The sequence below is a fragment of the Schistocerca gregaria genome, chromosome X (assembly GCF_023897955.1).
Source record: "Schistocerca gregaria isolate iqSchGreg1 chromosome X, iqSchGreg1.2, whole genome shotgun sequence".
In the NCBI taxonomy this organism is placed as follows: Eukaryota; Metazoa; Arthropoda; class Insecta; order Orthoptera; family Acrididae; genus Schistocerca; species Schistocerca gregaria.
Genome location: NC_064931.1, coordinates 800,661,065 through 800,677,846, shown reverse-complemented (window position 1 = coordinate 800,677,846; position 16,782 = coordinate 800,661,065). Strand labels below are relative to the sequence as shown.

The following is a 16,782-nucleotide window of genomic DNA, read 5'->3' as shown; positions in this document are numbered from 1 at the left end:
TCTTATAGATAGGAATCAACACATCTCTCATCCTTTTACAAATAATGTTTTCTTCTATCTGCAGAATAAATACAATAGAATAATAAATAAAACTACTCTGTGTCTAAAGTAAAGTGAAACTGTTCTCAAGTCATAAGGACGGTTGGTTCTCCCTAGTGCTTTAGCAGGCATGGTTCTATTGGAGGAGGTACCTCTCTGCCTTCCTCTGGCCTTTGAGTTGACTAACCCAGTCAGTTGTAAGGGAACCTACAGTTTAACATGGATTCAGAACCTCCGTGAAACTTTGCATTTTTGAAATGCTCAAATAATTGCCAGAAGGGAATGAAATGATACGTGAAAAATCCTAGAATTTGGGGGGGATCAAATCCTGGAAGATTGTATCTATAGTGTAGCACTTATCCACAATTTAATAGCCAAACCAATTTTATTTACTCCGTAACAGTTCAACTAATACAACGACAAAAAGAAATCATTTGGCTTTCAATATCATCAACGTCCGTAGCTTTCAACAAACATAGAATTGCTAAATATTCGCAATGACATACACTGCATACATTGCATGACAAAAAAAGTGAAGTACCCAGAAGACATCGTCGGTTGTCAGTATAACTTCGCATACTACAAGCACGTACCATCAGTGGGTATATAAACGATTAGTTTTTCAATCCTCTACGACTGGCAGAACGGCCACCAGTGTTCGTTTTTAGTGCTGTTACCAGGCCTGGTCTGGTATTTAAGGGGCGTGAACAGCGTCAGATGTTGCGTGATTACTGTGAAAGACACTGAGTTGCTGTGTATTTGTATGAGACGTCAGTATCAGCACATGACAGAGTTTAAAATTGATGGGTCTCCATTTGGCCGGCTGTCCAAATCGGGCACTATGCAGATTTGTTTGGCATTCGGATGTGGCACTAGCCTGGTGTTCGACTGCATGGGAACATGTGAGTGCAGGCACATTTGCCCTCAAGATTCCAGTCTTTTATGTCCCACCATCACATGGGAGGATCGCCATATTGTACAACATAGAATACTGTAACCCCTTCACAGAATACATCTGAGAACAAGCATTGGACTCCATGCAACGTTCTGTGTCATCCCACACCTTTGGTTGGAGTCTAGCAGCAGCCAGACTATGGATTTACCGTCCTGTGCTTAGGGTTCTTGAAAACCACAACCTAAATAGCTGCATTTGGAGTGGTGCGATGACTGGGAAGCATGGACAGCTGATGAATGGTGTCACACCATGTTTAGCGATGAATCACGGTTCAGCACAACCTGGGGTGGCTAATGTCAGCGAGTATGGCGGCGACCTGGGCGGAAGTCCCATTCTCCAGTTGTTCTGGAGAAGAATATCGGTGTTCATCCAGGCGTCATGATATGGGGAGCCATCATGTGTGACCTCAAGCCATAGTTAGTAATGATTGAGGGAATTCTGACGGCAGGACAGTACCTCACGCACATCCTGAGTCCCAGTGGGCTACCTCTTATGCTATAGTATCAGGGTGTCATTTTTCAGTGGTCCAATGCACATCCACATTTGGCATGTGTCTCTATGAACTATCTGTATCTGTGTGATGTCGAGGTACTCCAATGGCCAGCGAGATCCTCAGATCTGTATCTCTTAGAAAATGTATGGGACTAGTTTGGGTATCAACTCCATCCCAGAGCCAGTAGCCCGGATGTCAATGACCAGTTACAAGAGTTGTTGGCCAGCTTGCTTCAGCAGAGGGTACATTGGCTTTATGACACCCTTCTCAACTGAATCACTGATTGCATCCAGATCAGAGGCAGTGACACATCATACTGGTAAGAAATTTCACTGGGTTTTGTAATTACTGAAATAACATCAGACACACTCTCAGTGTGTGAAGTTTCATTTCAATTCCTCCTTTCCTCTTGGGTGCTTCAATTTTTTTTCCAGCAGTGGAAGGATACAGACTTCCAGCGTTGATAAATATTTTTGTATATATAAAATATTTCTTCTGTTGATATTGACATGACTAGAAATTGATAACACATACTGGCACACTCACTCAACTCTTATCTGTGGACCTGTAGGGTCCATGCAAGAAAACCTTGTGTAGAATAAAAATATGAACACATGAATAATGGAATTACAAAAATTTTAAAAATGTGTGAAAACAGTGAAGTACATTATCATTTAGAATATAAAGCTGCAGTAGTTGCTGCTGATAAATCAGTATCTTTTTTCCTATATCTAAATTCGACAGGTTTGTTGGTTTAGTAACTTTGAAAATGCAGTTCACATCCTTGAAGGTACTTCCCACTTTCTTTCCTGACTTCTATATCAGAGAAAAATTGTAGTCACTAGTCACTAAATAGAGCTTATTTCAATAAATAAAAACTTGGGGCTGACTTGCTAGTCGATCTTTCAACATTCTCCCTGGACTGAGAAACTTTCCAGACAGACTACTTATAAGTTTGTAGTCTTTGGCACTTCTGACACATGCCGTAAAAGTGTATTAACTTGAATAATATTCCATTAAAGCCATAAGATACCAGACAGATAGAAAGGATGTTGAGTAAACATAATTCGAGATATAGTGTTCACAATGCCATATTTTTTTCTTGGCTGGTGTGTTAATGTGCGTCCCATCTTCCAGTTACAGATTTCCACATTTTCTTTTCCTTTCACTGCTTATCGTACCAGTATACTTAATTTTAGACATCTTTCTGTGACACCAATAATCTTCACTTCCAGTGTTTACATCTATATAATGCCCTGCTCTTGAAATATACTGTATAGAATTTCTTTCTCAAGGCTTATTTCTGATACTAGTAGACATCTTTGACAAGAAATGCTGTCTTTGCGAGTGCTAGGTAGCCCCTAATGTCTTCATCACTTCATCTGTTTGTGGTATTTTGCTCTTGATGTAGCAGAATTACTTCACTTGGTCCAGACCTTTTTATTAGAGATAAAAAAATCAAAAAATAGATAGAAGGTTTCAAATATTTAGAAGCCAATATCGTAAATTAAAATCTGGTACTAACAACGAGAGCAGCAACCTCAGCGAGTTGAGGGTGTGTTCCAAACATTTTGCAGGCGTCATCGTCGGTGAAAGTGTTGAAGCAACAACAGCAGCAGCAACAACAACAGCCCGCACAGCCGCAACCACCGCAGCCGCAGCAGCAGCAGCCGCAGTCACAGCCTCAGCCGCAGCCGCAGCTGGGCCCACACGCGGCGCAGCCGGCGCGGGAGCGCGTGGAGGGCGAGGCGCCAGCCAATGGGAAGGGCTCCGCGGCGAGCGGCAGCGCCAGCGGCAGCCCCAGCCCTTGCGGCGCGCAGCCGCAGCCGCCGGCGCAGCAGCAGCCGCAGCCGCAGCCGCAGCGGCAGTCACCTCAGCCCCAGCCGGCCTCGCAGCCGCAGGCAGCGCAGCCGCTGCCGCCGCAACAGCCGGCTGTCATGCTGTCTCCCGCCTCGGGGCTGCACCAAATGCAGCAGCTGCTGCAGCAGCAGATCCTCAGCCCGGCACAGCTGCAGTCCTTCATGACGCAGCACTCCCTCTTTCTGCAGCAACAGCAGCAGCCGCCTCAACCGCCTGTGCCGCCTCCTCCACCGCCACCCCACCATCACCAGCCGGTAATTCGCAGCCACGTTTCACTCCTCCTGTCGAGACCTCGTATAAGGGTCAAGCCGTCCCACAAATAAAATGAAAACTTCGATTCGCGCGTGGGTCGAAACTGCTTGTACTCGATGTCGGCTTTGACCTGCAACGCAAAGACGTTGTGGTGTGTGACGTCGTATTTATGTGGACGGAGAAGGAAAACTGTGTTAATAATACTTAGTTTACACCTATATTATTTTTTACTGTAATGTTAGTGGTGGCAGACTGCTCTGTAGCAGAGCCCAAGATCTCAGTTAGATTGACACATAACAGTTTGATTGTCAGTTGGTGAAGCCAATAAAAGTTTCACAACAAACCACACCACTGAAAAAAAAATGCAACACCCCCAAGGACAAGATCATTTTAAATCATATGCAAATGAAACATGCATCGCAGCAAAGGATGACAAAATAGTCACATCAATACACAGTGTACAACCTCCATTGGCGACTCAGGCATGTATCCTCATATGCAAACGATCATAAAGATGCCAAATGGCAACCTGCAATACACTGTCCACAGTATCCTGTGCCTTTTCCTGCAATTTGGCAACGGTTCTTGCCTGGAGAATGAGCAAGTTCCCACTTCATCATGTCCTATGCATGATCAGTTGGTGATAGATCTGCTGATCTTGTGGATCAGGGTACTTGTGTTGCACCACAAAGGGTACATTGATGCAGCAGCTGTGGACATGCACTGTCCTGCTGAAAAACATCACCTTCCAGTCTAAGAACTGGCAGTAGCAGGACACTGTTTACTTTACCGTGCAGAAACACCAAATGTGACCACGAGTTATAACTGATTGCCCACCACATCGTGAAGCCTGGGATGGGACCTGTGTGTCGTGGGAGAATGAAGCTCACCACATCTATGCCATATCCGTTAATCCCCCACTCACATATGGATAGAACCTACTCTCATCACTGAAGACAACAGAGCGTTTTCTCACTCTCCAGTCAACTCTTCTGTGACATTAGAGTAACCGTGCTTGGCGGTGTCGTGATTTCCGTGGTAGCGTGGACAGAGGCACATGTGATCTTTATCCTGTCGCAAGTAGGCAGACCCCAGTGGTCCGTGGTGACACAACAGGTGCAACATGTGCCCAGATTTCGTCCCTGGATGACGTTCGATGGTTGCTGGTCGCATGATGCATAGATTTTGAAGTGCACCCAGAACCAGGTCTAAAGGTGTAGAAATATTCCACATATCATTGATGAAAGCAGTTTCACCACCAATGCGTTTTACCCAATATATGAAACGATCTGTCGATACGCCTATCCAGCTTCACGCAGGCCCACAATACAACACTGTTCAAATGGCAGAAGGTGTTCAACAGGAGTATGTACTTGTCGGTGGTGCGTGGTCGTACCCTAGAGTCAGTGTTGCAAACATTATCCACCTCTAAACTCAGCACAATTACTGCCTGCAGGTTAAAAACAAAAGATGGAGAGACAGGCGTCCTGGGCGCCATCTGGTTGCTCATGACCATCACAAATAAATCACTAACGCTACAACGCCACAGTTTGCACATAGTATACCTTGGTGCCACTGAACACAATTCTTGATGGTGTTGCATTTTTTTTCCTGCTGTGCATTTTATGAAACGAAGGTTGTGGGGACAGGCTGATCTGTAGCACAGCCAGAGGTTAAGGTTAGATTGTAAGGTGGCCCTTTGTTTGGGGGCTGATGATACCAACAACTGTAAATATATAATCTTAGTCGTGGTGAACATACATTCTGAAGAGTGATTTATGTACACCATTTTGATGACGTCACATGTCAAAGCTGTCGTTTAGTATTGGCAGGTTCAATATTTACCCATTGGGGTTCCAATGGAGGAGCTTTGCCACCAGCTCTTAAATTACAAAACTCCCAGCCAAAATCTCACCTCAGACTCCACTTCCAGATTATTCGATAGTTCTGAAACGAGTTGTTACTGAATGTGGAAACTTGAAGTTAGAAATTCGAACTTTAGAAATCTAAATGCCAAATAGCAGCAACACTGTTGTCAACTTTACACCCCAGGCGGTAGTGGAACGTCACCATCACCAGAGCAGCCCCAGCCCACAACAACGGACTTCTGGAGTTTAGAAATTGCTTCAGTTACGTCCACCATGGGACAGCTTAGTAAAATTTCCAGGTAACATTTGAAAAAGAAAAGAGTATCTCAATGTAGAAACTGCAAACACTCCAAAATGGCTTTCAGGTGACGGCTAGAAGTCCGAATAGTGTTTACACGCAATGTTTCATGTGTTGTAAGTTATCCATAGTGTGTGGGGCAGTCTGAATGTATCGGTCATTCCATTGCCTGAAAAGTAACCGCAATGAAACTTGAGAGAACTGAGAGTTGAAAATACACGTTAAGACAAAAAAACAAAAACCCACCACGAAGAAATTATCCGAATGGGTCGGAAATCGGTAGATGTGACGTACATGTACAGAAAAACAAATGACTACAGTTTCAGAAAAACTGAATGATTCATTCAAGAGGAAGTGCTTCATTAATTGAGCAAGTCAGTAACGTGTGGGTCTACATTTGGTCCTTATGCAAGTAGTTATTCGGCTTGACGTTGATTGACTGACTTTCTGGATGTGCTCCTGTGGGATATCGTCGTATTGCTGAAATGAAATGTAAGACCACGACGGCTTGTCATGAAGGGCAACAAAACGGGTCATAGAATATCGTCGACGTACTGCCGTGCTGCAAGGATGCAGCAAAAGCAGATGACAGGCAAAGGGGTTCTGCTATGAAAAGAAAGGTCAGGCCATAGGGTGGGCGGCAGTCACGTTGGTGTCCCACCACTGCCTTGGACGTCTCCAGACACGTCTTCGGTCTGCAATGTCATTGACTGGAGTAGAATTGTCTTCAGTGATGAGTCTCGCTTTGAAGTGAACCTCGATGGCCAATGTAGACGCTTCTGGAGACGCCCCGGACAACAGTGAGAGATTAGCCCGCCAACGAGGACTTACGATGTGGGGTGCCATTTCTTTACATAGTAGGACTGCTTTGCTTGCCATCCACGGCATCCTTGCAGCACAGCGGTATTCTACGCCCCATTTTGTTACCCTTCATGGCAAGCCACCCTGGGCTTACATTTCAACAAGACAATGTCTGCTGCTTGCTTTCGTGCTTACCAATCCTTACCTTGACCAGCAAGTTCGCCGGATCTGTGAATGTGAAGAATGCAGGAAACACAAATATGAAAGAAGTGTTACTTCATCATTCTCTGCTTCAGTGGTACTACAATACAGTGAGAGATAGGTAACTTTGAGAAAATCTTTGATGACAAATATAAAATGGCTTACATCACACTCTACACTCAAGGAAATTCAAAAGTTTGTTTTCGAAACGATTGCCCTCTGAGACGTCTTATTTAATTCTGCGGTCTCAAGTTTCGTTGCTTAATGCAATTTCTGATGGAAAACTGTGTTTCAAAGTCTATACAAAAAACGTCTAGGTGTGCTACAATGCGTCGCGGGGAACAACTTTTGTCAGAGTCAGAGCTAAGGTATCCTTTAGCATTCACCAGCACCGGGACGACTAAATGTCACCGAACTGGCAGGGGTGTAATAACCAGGTGTGCAGCATACCACCTGCCCCAGTATATTGACAGAGTGATTTTCAACAAGAAAACCTTAAAATGAGCGTCTCTAAGCAGAGAAGTACACTATCTGATCAAAAGTATCCGGACACCTATTAGTGGTCATTAATATGAGGTGTCCACCCTCTGCCTTTATGATTGCTTGAACTTTGCTGGGGACACTTTTGGTAAGATATCCGAATGTCCGTGGAGGAGTGGCAGACCATTCTTCTTCAAGAAGCGAAACCAGAGAAGTTACTCGTGCTGGACTTTGGGGTGTGGAAGGAAGTCGACATTCTAACTTAGCCCGAAGGTGTACCATTGAGTTCAGGTAGAGATTCTTTGCACGCCCTACATTTCAAGTCTGTTACTGTCAGCAAATTATTGCCTCACAGATACTGCTTAGGCAGATGGTGCATTGTCACGATTATGCAAGCAGTCGTCATCTGCGGACTGTTCCTCTACTGTACGTTGTATACAATGGTGTAAACTGCGTTCGTATCCTTCCGCAATAAGAGGACCACACCCTAACCACGAAAATCAGTCCCATACGTTCTCCGGGCATTGCCAAACCCGAAGCTTTCCATCGGCTGGCATAGTGTATAGTCACTTCAAATCGCTGTCAGCCATCCACTGTGCGCTTTTCACCACCTCAAGGGTTGCTTGGCACTGACTGCAGAAATGTGTGGCTTATGAGGAGCCGCTCGACCCTTGTAGCCAACTACGCTCAGTGATTGTGCAATGTCACTAGTGATTCCTTCCGACGATTTCATGCGCTTTTTTTTACATCCACCCTCCGCAGTGCTCGACGGTCCCTGTTCGTCATTACACGAGGTCCGCTTGGACTTGGCTTACCTATGTGGAGGATTTGATGCTTTACCAGATTCCTGATATTCACGATACACTCGTGAATTGGTCGTACGGGAAAATCCCCACTTTATAGCTACCTCGGAGGTGCTATCTCCCATCGCACGTACGCCAGTATAAAACCACGTTCAAACTCATTTAAATCTTGATAACCTCCCATCGTAGCAGCAGTAACCGATGTAAGAACGGCACTGGACACTTATTGTCTTATATGGGCGTTGCTGACCTCAGTGCCATATAGTCCCTGTTTACATATCTCTGCGTTTGAATACGCATGCCAATACCAATTTCCTTGGCGCTTCAGCGTATAAAAAGAATGTTTAGAAGTCTTTGGAGCAAATTTCCATGGGTGATAGATCACGACATCGGGGACCAACTTTTTTTAGAGACAAAATCTTCACTGATGCTTCTCAGTGACGCTAGATGTCTTTTGCATTGGGGATGCCCCTGAAGGGCGCTAGGGAGTAGCCACTCTGCTGCGTGAATAGACAATGTGTGTTGCCTATAATCCGGTCATCTACTCTGCTTGAAAGGGATGGCCAAGCAAAATCAAAGTTCCTGATTCACTTCCAAAATATTTTTCTCCACCCACGGACACTCATTTTATCTTTTTCTTGTCGAAAATCACCAGCACACTTGCTTAAAAGGGTGTGCTAGTTTGGTGAAATCTCGTCGTCCCAGGGCCAGCGAATACTAAAGGACTCCTAGCGTTGTCGGAGTGTATCGGAGAACATTTTGCATCTAACAAAAGTTGTTCAACATGACGGGATCTATCAACCCTAGACGTCAATCGTTAGTTAAATTATTAATTTGTGATAAAACTAATTTTGTTTCGTTAATAAAGAAGGTGACAGGTTTACACAGTGCTGCTGTTATTCAGAGATTATAATTGCGTAAATACTATCTCCAACTCTAGCTCCGACACGACCAAACAACTGTGTAGCCTCCGACTCTGACTTCGAGCCCACCCCGCTATAAAGTCCTCATTTGTGAAGTTAGTCTTACAACTTCTGTGTGAGACACAGATATCGTCTTTCGTTGCGCCGTTGACGGTAACTCTTGTGCACAGCTTTTACATCTGTTTTCCTATGCAAATTTACCACCATATCGAATCTTACAGGGTTTAGACGTGGGTGAATTGCCAGTGCTACTTATCATTCACGGCAAGAGTTAAGTTGTGTTGTATCTGCAAGATGAGACAGCACTGCGAGCTCGCAACGCGCAAACTCGTGTGTTCAGTTCCAGTCTCAGTTCCGTACAGCCATCACGTGATTTTTGAGAGGGTCATCAGTGAAGTTGTGTTTTTGTTGTGTGGTACGCAAAGGGAACAGCAGGATTTAAAGCAGGATTTAAAGCAACGTTATGCTATCAAGTTTTCTGTTGAACTTAGGGAATCCACGGATGTGACCCTTGAAAAGTTGAAGAAAGGTCTATGGGGACCACTCCTTATCAAGAGAACAAATTTTTCTCTGGCACAAATAATTTTTGGAACGTCGAGAACACATTGAAGACGAACATCACTCAGAGAGACTTTCAGCTTCAAAAACTGACGAAAACGTCGAACGTGTGCGTGCTCTTGTGAGATCAGACCGACGTTTAACAATAAGGATGATGAGCGACCGCTTAAACACTTTCACCGAACATCAAATTTTGACCAAAGTTTTGCAGGTGCGAAATGTTTGTGCCAAAGTGGTACCGGAAAACCTCACACCTGAGCTGAAGAAACGTGTGCGTTGATCTTCTTGAGAGGATTGCCAATGACCACGAGTAGTTCATCTGTGCGATCTCAGGTGATGAATCCCATATTTTTGTGTGCGATCCTGAGACAACGAAGCAAATTGAAGAGTGGGACATTGAGACATCTTCTCGACCGAAAAGCTCGAATGATCACATCAAAGATCAAAACAATGCTGATTTGCTTTTTTGGCGGTAGGGGTATCGTGCATAAGGAATTTCTTCCTCTGGGACAAACTGTCGACCAAGTGTGTTACAAAGATGTAGTTTAAAGTCTCAAGGGAGGGTGACTCGAGAGAGACCAGACACTGTGGATGCTGCATCGTGGCAGACGGCAAATTTCAACACTGAATTTTTGACCTCAAAAGGCATTCCTGTTCTTTCACAGCGCCCCTTTAAAGGGATGTCATTACAGGACTCCGGAGAAACTTCAAAAGAATGTTACCAACATGTTAAAGGCCCTACCAGTTGAAGTCTTTCACGCTGCTACCAAGACTGGGAACAACGCCTCAGCTGGTATATAGCTGCCGAAGGCACCTACTTTCAAGGGGACTATATTGTTGCTTGGAAAAAAAAAGAAAAAAAACTTTTGAAGATATAAAAATTAGTCGTGTTACTTTTCTCACACGCCTCCTAATCTCGTAACAGTTACGATAGGTGAAGAAGAGATAAACTGGTAAGTTACGCAGAGAATTATTACCTCTTATAAGAAAACCACTGACACGAGAGAGGACGCCGAGCTGACTGTGTCAACAAAATCGATGCAATGGGAACTATACAAACTAATCGTTCTTCGTAGAGCCGTTATTTCCAAATCTCTCGTAAACCAAACGAATCCGAAGAATCGGCTTTAGCAAGAAATGAGCACAAAATCGCAACTGCTGCCACATGCAGTACGTTCAGCGAACCTACTTTTACACTGTTCCCTACGGCAGCAAAAGCGTAGAATCGTAATGTCTACTTCGAGCTGCGAAGCATGCACAGATTCTGTTATTATCTAAATGACTGCATTCGGATTTCGTTGATTCTTTGCTCACACTAAAAGTAAAGATAATTGATGAAGTCTATAAAATAGTTTTAGGCGACAATATTCTTGCAGTGTCACAGGCAGTGTTCCGAACCTACCCTCATTCACATCGATATACCTGTAAATGTCTGACGCCGGATTAACAATCTAAACAAATTGTTGTTGCCAGTAGTAACTATTTCAGAGGAGGTGAGGGCAGTCCCAATAGCTTACAAACTTATGGCGACGATTGTTGAGATTTTCTTAGAAAACGGAAAAATGATCTCTCGACAATTTGACAGTGAGATATTGGACCTGTTCGAAAATAAATGGAAGGATACACAACCACATTTGGTGAAGAAGAAAGTGCTATTTCCCAGCAGATTTGTCGCCGCGAAACTGCCCCAGTTCGTGTCGCTTCCTAAATGTTCGCCTGACATGACCCACTCCGATTTCTTCTTTTTGCTAAGCATAACGAAATGACTCTCACAACAAATCTGCTCGAATGTGGTCGTCGACGAGACAGAGCTGAATTTACATGCGTGGCAATTACTAATTCTGAAAGTGTTCAAAATATGACCAGGACATTGGAAAAATTATTTATCACAAAAGGCGACTGTATTGAAAAGTAAATACGGTAATTTGGTTTTGAAAATCTCGCGGTTCTAGGCGCGCAGTCCGGAACCGTGCGACTGTTACGGTCGCAGGTTCGAATCCTGCCTCGGGCATGGATGTGTGTGATGTCCTTAGGTCAGTTAGGTTTAAGTAGTTCTAAGTTCTAGGGGACTAATGACCACAGCAGTTGAGTCGCATAGTGCTCAGAGCCATTTGGTTTTGAAAAAAAAAAAAAAAAAGTCTTCATTCTTAACACGGATACTTAACTCAGCTGTCCTTGTCAGTCAATTTCATGTAATGATGTAAACTGATCGAGCACCTGAAGATGAGCCCACATGGCTCGAAATGCACCGTGTATTGAATTAAAAATCAAGATTAGTAAGGGAAAGCGATTTATTTCCTTTTGACGACTGCGATGCAGTTATAGCGACAACACTGACAAAAATCGAAAAAATTAAGCCTGGTTTTTTCTTCAGTTACCCGCACAGTCACTATCGCTGTGTGTGGCAGGTTCCAATGCTGGTGGTGAGACAGGTTTATCAGTAGTATTCGAGCGGTGAAGGAAATGGCCTCCTAAATCCCAAACCTCAGTGTACTGGAATAAGGGTGCGTAACACACATTAAGCTGATACCCCAGTTAATAAGGAAGGCGCAGCATGTTATCTTGGATGGTGAGTCATCCTCTGATGTAGAAGTAACTTCGGGCGTGCCCCAAAGAAGTGCCCTCATCTCGTGGTCGTGCGGTAGCGTTCTCGCTTCCCACGCCCGGGTTCCCGGGTTCGATTCCCGGCGGGGTCAGGGTTTTTCTCTGCCTCGTGATGGGTGGGTGTTGTGTGGTGTTCTTAGGTTAGTTAGGTTTAAGTAGTTCTAAGTTCTAGGGGACTGATGACCATCGATGTTAAGTCCCATAGTGCTCAGAGCCATTTCAACCATTTTTTGAACCAACCGCAAAGAAGTGTCATGGAGCCCTTGCTGTTTATGTTGTATATTAATAGCCTTGCGGACAACCGAGCGAGGTGGCGCAGTGGCTAGCACACTGCACTCGCATTCGGGAGGACGACGGTTCAATCCCGTCTCCAGCCATCCTTATTTAGGTTTTCCGTGATTTCCCTAAATCGTTTCAGGCAAATGCCGGGATGGTTCCTTTGAAAGGGCACGGCCGATTTCCTTCCCAATCCTTCCCTAACCCGAGCTTGCGCTCCGTCTCTAATGACCTCGTTGTCGACGGGACGTTAAACACTAATCACCACCACCACCACCGCCTTGCGGACAATATTAATAGTAAGTTCAGACTTTTTGCAAATGACGCAGTTATCTATAGTGAAGTACCGTCTGAAAGAAGCTGAATAATTTTTCAGTCAGAACCTGACAAATTTTCAAAGTGGTGCGAAGACTGTCAACTTTTTTTTAATGTTCAGATAAATGTAAAAGTGGGCACTTCACAAAACGAAAAAAACGTAGTATCTTCTGACCAGTGAGGCACAGCTGGAATCGGAGAACGCCTACAAATACCTGGGTGTAGCACTTTGTAGGGATATGAAATGGGATGATCACATAGGCTCAGTCGAGGGTAAAGCCGGTGGTAGACTTTGTTTTATTGCTAGAACGCTGGGAAAATTCAATCGCTCTACAAGGGAGAGAGTTTACAAATCATTCGTGTAACCCATCCTGGAATATTGCTCGAGTTTTTGGGGTTCGTAAGAAACAGGACTAACAGGGCACATTGAACGTATGTTGAGGACAGCACGAATGGTCACAGGTTTGTTTGACCCGTAAGAGAGTGTCACAAAGATGTTGAATAAATTGAACCGGTGGACTCTCGAAGATAGACGTAAACTATCCCGAGAAAGCCTATTTACAAAATTTCAAACACTGCATTTTAATTATGACTCTAAGAATGTATTACAGCCCCCTACTTATCGTTCGCATAGGGATCGTGAGGGCAAGATTAGATTAATTGCAGCGCACACAAAGACATTTAAACAACTGTTCTTCCCGCGTTCCATACATGAATGTAACGGGAAGAAACCCTAAATGGTACAGTGGGACGTACCCTTTGTCATGCACTTGGCAGTGGTTTGCAGAGTATACAAGTAGATGCAAATGTAAGAGTTCGACTTAACCTTTGGTACTATTGTAGAAATGTGTTTAAATGCGGGCACCAAGTTTCTGCCTCCTCGTGCGTTTCATTTCGATGATCGTATATACTAAACATAAACACAATATTGCAGTGCATAAGCTGTTATCACTGACATCCATGTAACTTGGATACATGTCTGACATGCTACACTGACGAAATAAGTGTTTTTCGATAGATGCAACATTCCCTATGGAAATGATTCATATCACTCAGACTCGTATAAAAAACTATATGCACGCATGATTTCTACTTTCAGCATGGTCCTGCTAGTTTAAATAATACTTTGTTCTTATGAAATACTCATTAAACTCTGAACGCTTCCTTTCCCTTTTTTCGAGCTCGTACTTTCCAATGACACCGGATGGACTCTGGTGCTATCAAAACTGCTGTATTTTCAACCAACAGATGAAAGGAATATAACCTCCCTGATAAACCACACAATTGCATGGAATCCTTGTTCATCTTATTCCTGACTTAAACGACAATCACCATGAAACCACCTTTCTTTCTGTGAGTATGGTGAGCATAACTATTTGTGAAACGATCTGTAGCAATAAAATGAAACAATTTCTTCGCCCAACAATACAACTTTAATCTACCACGCGGATACAGATGATAATTGAACATGTGTAGACTATAACGTTAAGCGCCTATAGGGAATGGTCCAACACAGGCGCTGTTCCATACACAAATGTACCATCAGCCGGTTTGTAAATGGGTCAGCGTCTCGTACAGTACTGAGAACTCAGTTTTCGTCCTGATTGTCTGCTATGGTATCAATATCTCAAGGAACTACAACAATTATGTAAACGCAATTTAAGGACTTTCGCGTTTAGATGTAGTACAATATGGCAGCAACACACAAGGTTCATGTGTAATACATCGTACCACAGTTACTGGAATGCAGTGGCAGTGCGTGGTGTTGTCGCAGTGTTGCACAACTCCCAGTAATTTTACACTTCATATTTTCGGTTTAGTAAGCCTAACACGTACCATGAAATACGTTACCTTTGGTTGTCCAACGCTGAATTACCATGTAACTGACTCAGAAATGTAGCTGGACTCCAAACAAACTAAAGGGGGCTTGTCTCTGGCGGACACCACGGCCAGTCTAACTTGGAACAGGCCTGCCTGTGGCACCATTGGAAGCTTTGCGGTTACTTCACTGGGTCTTGTAGTAAACTAGACATAGTTCCGAATGCTCTGCGAGGTAGCACCAGTCTACGGAGAACACTTCTCCCACCATTCTCCCTTCCCGCAATGTTAATTTGCTATCCTGGCCGCCAGGATACGTCACCCAGGATATGACCAATAGCGATATTTCCGCAGTAATCATAATACTTTTTCTTCCCTCACATACTTGTTTTTAGGGTAAACATTCGGAGCCGGCCGCGGTGGTCTCGCGGTTCTAAACGCGCAGTCCGGAACCGTGCGACTGCTACGGTCGCAGGTTCGAATCCTGCCTCGGGCATGGATGTGTGTGATGTCCTTAGGTTAGTTAGGTTTAAGTAGTTCTAAGTTCTAGGGGACTGATGACCACAGCAGTTGAGTCCCACAGTGCTCAGAGCCATTTGAACCATTTTAAACATTCGGAGGAAATGTCTTCAGCATAACTGCGTTTTACATTTTTGTCGGTCGTGAATGAAGAACGTCGGCAATCCAGGCGCCGAGATACGGAATTTTTTCACTGGTAAGCGTCTCAAAAATACAACCTTGAAACATCAGTGCTACTCCCAGCTTCAAATACCGCCGGCCACCACTACTGGAATGCTTTCCAGTAACCGTCTTCGTATCCAACAATAGATCACTATGTTGGCAGCTGTGATAGAAGGTATGAAGTTCAGCTTCTGCGTTTGAGCTCACTATGAATTATACAGACTGTTTTGGACCCGCTTTCTGTTGTTTTTACCTTCGTTGCTCTACTGCTCGATCGTGGTCCCCCCAAAATCGTCGCTTCTTGTCGGCTGTTCCACTTCTTGTTTCTTTCGTGTTGTGAACTCTGATTGACGTGATGTGAAACATTGTAATTTCGATAGTGTGTTGTAAAAGAGCTGAAAATATATATAGTAAAAAACTAAAACCAAGGGAAATGGATAGGATAGTTTAATAATTTGTAACGAAATATATCAAAAATGTATTCACGACTGCCATCGCTTCAGGAACCGTGGTATGTCTCAGGCTGAAAAATACGCCCAGTGTGGTCAGCTCGTTCATGCTGACAGTACCACTTCTTTTAACTTTTATGTCTGCGACTTATGCTATCCAAGCACAAACATGTCATAAATGATGTCATGTAACTTTAGAAAATGAGTGGCTTATGATAACCAAAACTAGTTGAAAGATTACCGTATTACTTTTAGTATGTAATGTTCACTTTGCAAACACGTGTAGCAAGGAATATCCCATTTCATTCTGTGAAAATGAGCTGTTACGGGAGCTACCTTTATGCTGGACGAAGTACAGTAGAGCGTCGATTATCTGAACTAATTACTGGAAATAGATGTTCGGAAAACTAGTTTATGCGAACAATCGAACCACATACAGTAGAACTTCATTTGTACTTTTTTGGAAGGGGGATGATAAAATTAATGTACAGATGAAATTAACGTTTATACTTTTGTTGAAACTAAAAAATATATTAAATGATATCTTTTTGTCACTGCCTTTCAGCACGTTTCTTTTTCACGAAGTAACGTATATATGAGGTGGGCTACACTAAAAGAGCATACATTTTTTTGACAAATGTGTCAAAGATCTAATAAAATAAATATGCTTCGAGGAGTTCATATATCTAAAAGAAAAAGTGGATTTCAGTAGAGAAAAGCAAAACAGGTTACAACTGATACACTTCAGAGCATTTCTGGCGCCATCTTAGAATATGTTACAAGAACTGATGATAGCCAAAATTCACATTGATGCAAGGACTGATTCGGATAATATCAGCTCACCTTCAGAAGGCACCAGCGACAATACAGGTATGGTGATAACGCAAGAAGCAGATGAATCAGAAAAAAATACTGAAAATGGCTGCGATAATACTGATAATGTTATTACTATCGAAGACTGTAATAATGTAAATGAGTCTCTGCAGGACTTGAGAGAAGTGTCTCATTGGAGCATACCTGTTCCTGATTATGTTCGCATTGCGATCATGAAAAAAGGAAAGGAACATTTCCAAACCAGATAAGGACCATTTGGCTCTGTATCAAGGCA

The 16,782-nt window shown here is 43.5% G+C and overlaps 1 protein-coding gene across 15 annotated transcripts in view; it reads left to right on the top strand.

The window, feature by feature from the left end:
- LOC126298507 (forkhead box protein P1) overlaps positions 1–16,782 on the top strand; it is a 692,749-nt gene that overhangs the window by 486,636 nt on the left and 189,331 nt on the right. For all 15 annotated transcript variants that reach the window (XR_007552614.1, XM_049989851.1, XM_049989850.1 and 12 more), the window contains exon 4: positions 3,065–3,601. Coding sequence is in view for 14 of the 15 variants with exons in the window: in XM_049989851.1 (XP_049845808.1) it covers positions 3,065–3,601 (537 nt within the window). In the remaining variant the exon portion in view is untranslated. The remainder of the gene's footprint in view (positions 1–3,064; positions 3,602–16,782) is intronic.